This window comes from Talpa occidentalis, unplaced genomic scaffold (genome assembly GCF_014898055.3).
Source record: "Talpa occidentalis isolate TD23 unplaced genomic scaffold, MPIMG_talOcc4v2.1 talOcc4.2961, whole genome shotgun sequence".
NCBI lineage: Eukaryota > Metazoa > Chordata > Mammalia > Eulipotyphla > Talpidae > Talpa > Talpa occidentalis.
Window position 1 is genome coordinate 1 of NW_023603142.1, and position 8,354 is coordinate 8,354.

The following is an 8,354-nucleotide window of genomic DNA, read 5'->3' on the forward strand; positions in this document are numbered from 1 at the left end:
CAGCTGGCGAGGGTGCTCAGTGCCCACCGACAGCACCTTCCTTAGGGGCCGCCTCCTTCGTCATACAGCGTAGATTCTGCTTCATGTAACTTCCTTTTTTGCTTAAGCATTTGCATGACAATTAGTGCTTTGAAGTCAACTTAAAAAACGCACAAGTTATAAATACAGAAGAAAGAGCAACTGCCAAGCTACCAAGCCTGACCCCGAGGCGTCCCACGGAGACTGGACACAGGTTCCAGCTCTGCCTTTCTGGAAGTTGGCCAAACATCTGGAAGAAAACGACTAAAACCGTTTGCATCTTTGTATGTATTTATTACTTGATGTAATAAAGCTTATTTTCATTAACAATTCGTATGAGGATGTGGGTTCCTTCACCTCCTAAGTGGTGTTTCAGAGAAGAGTTGAGGAGTATTGTCAAGGGGTGTTTTCCTGCCAGACCCAGACCCCGTGTGTGGTGCTGTGGTGGGCACAGCTGCTGGGCGAGGACAGGGACGCTGCCCGCGTTGTACCTGCCCGTCTGCGTACCCGCCCCTGGGGTGGACCTGCCCGTGTGCGTACCCGCCGCTGGGGTGGACTTGTGCCCTGGCTGATGCAGGTGGATGCTGGGACAAGGAAAAGAAGATTGGGGGCTCACTGCTGACTGCCTGTTGCCCCCGTGGTTGGGTCACCCCATTTCTGGGCACTTAGCCTGTGAGCATCGCCCTGGGTGGCACAGGAGTCTGTCATGTGACGTCACCACCAGCTACACCTGGGGCTCCCGGGAGAGCCTCCTGCTCTGGTGCTGGGGAGTTGCTGGGTGTGCTGGTCCCGTGGTGCACTCTGAGGGTGCCTTCCAGCGGGGTTTGCTATGGTTTGACTCTTCCTCAGGTACTAATTCCATGCAACGACGATTCGCCTGGCTGAGGGGCAGACTGAGACCCGCGAGGGAGCTGGCCGGTGTCACAGGTAGGTGGCGAGGCCTAGTCCGCCACACAGGTGCCAGCCGGGCCAGCCAGCTGACAGTGCTGGGCGCAGCTGCAGGAGTGAGCCCTGAGCCTGCCGGGCCTTTCGACTCCCGGGCTTTTTCCTTGTTTTAGGAATGGGCTCCAGATGCGTCCTAACAAGCCGCGCCATTAATCACGCCTTAGAAAAACTCCAAACAATGTAAAGGTCAGACCCAGTTGGGTGATGGTATTGAGCAAATTCATAAGCAAATCAGGTTTCCAGAACCTCATTTCTTAGAAGCCCACTAGTAAATCAACTCACAGGGAATGACACGTATATTCCGTATCAGAGAGGCTAGTTGGCAACATACTTTATTTTTCAACATACCGGACTGTTTAGCTGACAGGGTAAATCCCAAGGTACAGCTTGTGAATTGTCCTCCATCTTGTTTTTTGTTCCCTTCACCTGACCTGAAGCTGATGGAGGTGCCAGGCCGCTGCATGGGGACGCCCAGCAGACAGGGTGGCCCCCAAACATGATTTTTTTTTTAATAGAGGCATGTTTTTATTATGTATGTTTGTTTATACAAGCACTGGGTACAGTCAGAAGCGCGGGAGGGTGAGAGAATTCACCAGAGCCAGAGCGGGGAGCAGAGCAGGCAGAAGGACCGAAGGACACTGCTGAGGGGAGCAGCGGGCGGCAGGAGAGGTCTGCGCGCCATGTGGGACCCTCCTCTGGTGGCGGGGAGCAGCAGGGGATCGAACCGGCGCCGCAGAGGCCGAGGCCGCGGGCAGCTTCGCAACCCAGCGCTCAACCGCTGCGCCACCAGGAAGGGCTCCCCTCCCCACCCCCCCACCAAACATGATTAATGTTTGATATGAATACTTTTTAAAAGGTTGTTCTAGTTTTAGTGCTCTTTTTTTTGTTTAGAGAAAGAAAAAGTTTATTATGGAGAAAAGGAACAGAAATAAAGTGAGACTCCCAAGCCGGTGGAACCAGCTTGATGATGATAAAGCTCACATGGGCACGTAGTTAAAAACAGTAAGACGGCCTCCTTGTGAGTGTACCTGAAGCCCCTCCCGGGCTGCACCCCGAGGGCAGCCCTCCCCCAGCAATGGCCGCTTTCCTTTACAGCAATAACCTATCCACGACTTTGTTCTTGAAGTGTGCATCTCGACGACGTTAGTCCACCATGCGAAGGCCTGGATGACTTTTACATCTGTCAGAAACGGTCCTTTCAAAGCTCGACAGTAACGCTGGCGACGGGACTGGTCACCTCAGACCTGCAGCGCCTGGCAGGCTGCGGCTTCCTCAGTGGCCATTCTTACATGATTCCCATTGTTCTTTCAGTAGTTTCTTCTTTGCGAGGGTCTCCTTTGTTCTTTTTTTCTTTTCCTGCTTTTTCTTCTCTGCCTCTCGCTTTTCTCTGTAAACAGGGCTGTCTTCCCCGTTGTAGAAGACGTCCACTTTCTCTTGAAGGATTTTCCGAGCTAGCTTTCGGTTCTGATCCACAGATCTTGTCTGATGGCACTGAAAGGGAGAATATTTTCGAATGTGAAGACCACAGGATGTTCTGGACAGAACCTCAGAAATCATCCAATTCAGCCTGGTCACTTTACAGAGGGAACAGGCCTGTGAGGCAAAGCCACATGTCCAGAAGCGCAGTGGTGACAGGACAGAGGCTGTCCCATTGCCCCTTCCTGCCTCTGCTCTGCTGTGCCAGGTGGCTTTCGCTGTGCTCGTGAGGACAAGAGTGTGTGCCAAGCTGCTCAAGCCGGTGCCGGCCACAGTCCTGTGACACTGAGGTGTCACTGTCAGGATCACTGGCACACACGCCTGCCTCAGCCATCTCCTCTCCCCCGTACCCAAAAGCTGGTGCTGCCCATATGTCCTCTGGCAGTTCCACTGAAAGGCAGGGGGTGACTACTAACACCAGAGACGGAGCATGTCACCACGTAGAGGCCTTGTGTTTGCTGAAAGCTGCTGCCTGACCAGAGCCTAGTTCTTTTTTTTAATCAAAGATTTATTTATTCATACAAGAGCTGCGGTGCAGGCCAGAGGTGCAGGGGTGAGAGGATTCTCCAGAGACAGAGTGGGGAGCAGAACAGGCGGATCTACTGAAACACAGTGCTGAGGGGAGCAATGTGGGTCAGCTCCCTGGCTGGGGATAGGGGATAGAACTCGTGTTGCAGAGGCTGCAGACAGCTTCATAGTGCTGAGACTCAACCCCTTGCGCCACCAGGGAGGCCCCAGCCTAGTTCTTTATACAGAGAAGGGCAGACTCCTGTGGCCGTGGTGCCCGGCATCTTTCTTCTGAGACTGAGAAGGCTCTGCCTCCACCACCTCGCCCCTCCTGCAGAAGGGCAGGTGTCACTGATGTTTACCAAAGGGGACTGAAGGACACGGAGGCCTTTCTAAAGTGAATCAGTTGGGTCCCTGGGGCTGAGCCAGCCAGCGTTGCTGCTTAGGGACTTGGAGCCTACCCAGCGCCGCAGAGCCCTCTGCAGCCAAGCTGCTGCACCAGGCCTGTGCTGCCTGCCAGCCTTGGGGTGGCAGCAGGATCCTGGGAGGAGGCTGGGAGCCTTGGAGGCTCTGCCCTGGGGAGGACAGGCCCAGGTGCCCTGCTGCCCAGCCGGCGTGGGCACTGGCTTCCACTCACTGCCAGCTGCCACCGTTCCCGCCGGGTGACAGCTACCCTGGGCCTGGCAGCCCGTTAGAGCAGCGCCGCGCTCTTCCCTCTACCTTGACGACGACGCCCGAGGGGACGTGCTTGAGCACCACGCAGTTGCTGGTTTTGTTGGTTGCTTGGCCCCCTGGACCATGTCCTTTGACAAACTGCTCTTCGAGATCCCCCTCGTCCAGGGCCAGCAGAGCAGGGTGGTCCTTCTTGCCGGCCCGCTGCACTGGAGGGGCTGGGCCTGGGGAGAGCCAGGCTGGCTTCTCCCACAGCTGCTGTCCCCAGGGCGCTGCGTGCAGCCTGGCCAGGCAAGCTGGAAAGCGGAATAAACTCTGGGAACTCATTGGCCCGTGGCTGAGCCTGGTCAGCACCTGCATTGGACAAGAGAGACAGCCTTTCAGGGAGAGGCGCAGCTCTGGTCTCAACACCACACCTCAGGTTCTGAGACCACTTCAGAGAAACCCATTCAATGCTGACCCCCACCGCCTCCCACCTGCCAGGAAATCAGGAAGGCAGGTTACTTGGCCACATGCCCCCCCTGCTCCCCAGGCCTTGCACCTTCTACTGTTCTCAGCGGTACACGCTCTGCCAGCAAGTGTTTCCTTCTAATAGACCAAAAATATCTTCAAAGCACCCAGAGGTGCTGTTTTCTCAGGAAGGGGAGGTTGGGAGTGTGAAATTCAAAAGAACAGGGGTGCAATTTGATAAAGAAATATTAAATAATACATCCAGGAAGGATCAGGAGCCGAGTCAAATGGAGTCTTTGAAATCCAAATGTAAAGACGGCAGGATGAGAGTCTAGTTTCCAGCTCAGCTCCAACAGTCTGACACAGTAAATATCACTATCAATCAATGTCACGATTGTTGTTTTTAATGTTTCCAGTTTCATGGATTTGAATAGGAACATGTGTTCCCTTAGACGCTCTGCCAGTAATGAGATCCAACTGGTCCTCATGGTTGAAACTACCAAATCCAGGATTCCTAGGAAAGTGCCTGTAGGTTCAAAATGCCCCGTGAGAGTCTGGGGAGCACTCGGAGGGGTAAGAGCGAGCAAGGCTGTCTTCACAGAGCTCACAGTCCACGGGGGGAGAGGCCAGAGGGAAGGTGGTATTGAGCCAGACTTTACCCTCGAGTTGTCAGGTGTGACTGAAACAGCTGAGAAGTGAGCAGAGGGTGGCAGCCAGGAGGATTTGGTGGCGTCTGCTGGCCTTTGCTCTCCTGGGGGCAGGAGGATGTGAAAGGTGTTAGTGCTTCTCAAAGGTCTACGGGAGAATGGGGGTGAGCTGTAACCTGGGCTGTTTTCTGATCTGGAAATGGGTGATTATGCCCTTCTCCATCCAAACCACAGGAGCTTAAACATCAGAGAAAGTGTCCGGGAAAGGCCTTGTGCGGACCTTGCTGAAGGAAGAAGGCTGGTGTTGGGCACCACTCCTGCCCCCAGGTGAAACTACCCATGTGCTTAGTGCCTCCTGACAGGAATTTCGTGGCTACTGAGAACACATGTACCTACCTTTTTGACATCTGCTTCCTCGGAGGCTCTGAAGAGCTGCTTTTACCATTTGAAACCCTATCCATTCGCGCTCATGGCAACTGGCCTCCAACACAGGCACAAAAAGGAGTCTACCTTTGCAACTTCCTACGTCAGAAGTGACTTAACATCCACCGAAGTATTTCACCAGCTTGGCTGGAAGGTCATTTACCTTTCACTTGGTGTCATTTTGGCTGCGAATGTCTCCCGGGCCCACCCCGATCTCCAGGTAAGTGCTCAGGGAGTGTAACCCAGACGTGCTACTAGCTTGGCTGCCTTGTAAATTATGTGCATTGTGCTGTTATTTTAAGTGTGCATCATAGTACTTACTTGGTTTAGCTGATGCTGAGATGATACGGTCATCTTTACAATGATTCACGATACTATTTTTTTTTTGCATGTAGAAGAACCGGGGCACAGACCAGAGGTGCGGGGAGGGGTGGGTGGAGGATTCACCAGAGACAGTGGGGAGACAGGAGAGGTCGGCTGTGCCCTGTGGGTCAGGTCCCTGGCCGGGATCGAACTCAGGCCCTAGAGGTGATAGCACTGAGACTCAACCCGTAGGCCCCCAGGGAGGCCTGGATTTACAGTGCACTTCATCTTGCTATTTCTGTGAAAAATAAACAGAATGAAATATACTTTTCCAAGTCTTACACCAAAGCTTGTTCTCACTTATGTGACTGGTGTCACAGTCTAAGCTCCAGTCTTTGTGAAAAGTCTGGCCTTTGGCACGTTCTGTTGGGGCCGCTGGGTGACGATTCAGGTGGCATTGGTAAGGCGCGTGTGGCTTTGGAGGGATTTCTTTTCAATTGTGCCAGTGGAAGGGTTCTTTCAAAATGGGTTTTGTTTATTGCGTGGAAAGATTTCAGAAGTAGCTGCAGGAAAAGCTAATCTACCAGTGCACACACTTTCTCTGAGGCGTCTACAACAGAGTCCGCTCCCCGACCAGGGAGGGAGGGAGGGAGTCCAGGTCTGTGTCCAAAATCCCCCTTTCCTTCTTTCTGCGTTCAGTCTGCAGAACAGAATCCCTTTGTGTCTCGCGGTGCCTCGCCCCCGGGTTGGACTGATCGTGGGACATGAGCCCAGCGCCTCTCTGGGCTGCTCTTCCGCTTGTCAGTCAACCTGACCTGGCGGGACAGCACGGGCAGAGCGGTGACAAAGGAAGGAAGCGTCTGAGACGAGGCGAAACTCCCGGACAAAGGCCAGAGAGCGCTTTTATCAGCGGCCCCGTCGCCAGCCCGCTGAGCCCCGCATCCTGCCTTCCGTCCCAGTTCAAGCCGACACGCACACGCTGGATGTTCTCCCACCCAACTGGAGTTCAGGAAGGTCCCCGGCGCTCCGTTACTGGCTGCTTTGTGTAACAGCTAATTCCAGCAGCCAATCGGGCGGTGCTAAGTACTTTTAGTATCTCCTGAAGCTTTGGCTGTACGCCAATGGCTGCTAAAAATGACAAACACACCCATGGTTCCACTTCCCCGAAGCCCTGAGAAGAATCGGGATTGGATTTCAGTTTTTGTGATACCCACAGAGCAACCCAAAGTCTTTGGGGAACAATGAAAGCTGCTCAAAACAGAGCTCATGGTGACATTACAAAAGGAAAAAGGGCGGGGGAGGGGGGGCGCCATCAGGACAGGGTCGCCCTGACTCCCTTCCGAACCGCGTCCAGGCCGGCTCTCCTCGCCGCTTGCCCTCAGCCCTGCTTGGCCTCGGATGCCGGGTCTGCCCGCAACAGCTGACTGCAGTTTAGGCTAAACTCTGCCTGTCTGAGCCCCTTCCAAGTCGGTCAAGTTAAAGAAAATAGGAACGAGGTCTTCACAGCCAAGAGCGTCCACTTGCCCAGTACCCTGGACGTCTACATGCCGTGTGTGGGCCAGGGGCCGCCTGGCGCAGCCCAGGATGGTGACAGGCTGGAGAGGCGGTTCTCATGCTCTGCTGTGCCCCCACCTCCCGGAGGGCTGGATTTCGGGGCTTGGAACCTGCATCCACCCAGCGGCCATCTCTCCTCTGCTTCCGCGGTCAGCTCCAACCAAGAAGGGCATCGAGCTGCAGGGTGGCACGGTCAGCTCTGGAGCGGAGTGGAGCAAAGCACCACAGACCGAAACCAGAGGCAGGGAGGTGAGGCTTGTTTCTCTGGCTCTCCTGCCCTGGAAGGCACAGGATTGCAATCTCCAGAGTCACCTTTTGGAGGCCATTTGTCTAAAATTCGGTTGTTTTTTTGTTTTGAAAGGTAGAGTGCCAATTTCTGTCAGCCAGCCAGATTTCCTGGGGGATCCACCTTGCAGTGACTTCATCACAACCACACAAAGGAACAGATGTGCAGGTTAACTGAAATGCGTGCTTTAGGCCAGAGGACTGCGGCAGCTCTGCCAGCCAGGCTCCCACTAAAACTTTCCCTGCGCAGATGCATCCCCTGGGGAGCTTGTTCAATGGCTCTTGGCTCATTAGGCCTGGGAAGCCTGAGACTCTGCATTTCTAACCAGCTCCAATATCAGGCTGTTGCTATTGGTCCCAGAACCCCACTTTGGATGTCAGGGCTTAGGGTTAGGGTGCTGCCTATAGCTGGCTCCTGAGCCGTCTGCTGGGTGAGCGCCCCAGGATGGTGGTGGTGACAGTGGAGAGCAGTGTGTGCAGGAGTGTAAGGGGAGCAGGAAAAGGAAAACATTGAGAGAAAAGAGTCAGATGAATGCTGATTTGAGCTACCAGAGAAGGCAGAATGGTAACAAGAGGATTGAGAAACTGGGTCATCTGAAAAAAGAACACCCCAAACGCCCCTTTTGTTGCAGTTCGCCAACAGGAACACCAGGCAGGCTATGTGTGCACGCCTAGTTTCTGGTAGTCATGTTAAAAATATTAAAAGAAACGAATGAAATGAATTTTAATACAGTTTATTTAACCCAATATATATAGAAATATCGCACCATGTAACCATATAAAAAGTGAGACATTTTGTTCTTTTTTTTTACACGAAGTCTTTGAAATCTGGGGTCTAGTCACACAGCATATGCCACATGAACTAGCCACATGCGCCAGGTAGATGTGGCTCCAGAATCTTCCTACTCAAAGTGTGGTCCACAGAGCAGCAGCGACAGCACCTGGGAGCTTGCTAGGAGCGAAGAATGTTAATTTGGACCTACTAAATGAGACCCTCCATGTTAGTAAACTCTTCAGGGAGTCAGAGGCACACTAGTTTGAAAAGCTCCTCCCAGAACACAGGACTAGCAAGTC

The 8,354-nt window shown here is 53.6% G+C and overlaps 1 protein-coding gene and 1 long non-coding RNA gene across 3 annotated transcripts; one reads left to right on the forward strand and one right to left on the reverse strand.

Annotated features, from left to right (window-relative positions):
• Nucleotides 1–763: 763 nt before the first annotated feature.
• On the forward strand, nt 764–8,293 carry LOC119254105 (uncharacterized). 2 transcript variants are annotated; one of them, XR_008553376.1, is made up of 4 exons: nt 764–945; nt 4,950–5,358; nt 6,141–7,244; nt 7,357–8,293. It is a non-coding gene; the product is annotated as an uncharacterized LOC119254105 (long non-coding RNA). The 2 variants fall into 2 exon arrangements; XR_005127276.2 differs by lacking the exon at nt 7,357–8,293 and having other exon boundaries at nt 6,141–7,352.
• On the reverse strand, nt 1,773–3,945 carry LOC119254104 (mitochondrial translation release factor in rescue-like). Its single transcript, XM_037521264.2, has 2 exons — nt 3,667–3,945; nt 1,773–2,454 (listed from the first exon to the last, which is right to left on the reverse strand). Exons 1-2 carry the CDS (start codon nt 3,943–3,945, stop codon nt 2,236–2,238), a joined length of 498 nt encoding a protein of 165 aa, XP_037377161.1. The 3' UTR covers nt 1,773–2,235.
• Nucleotides 8,294–8,354: the final 61 nt, after the last annotated feature.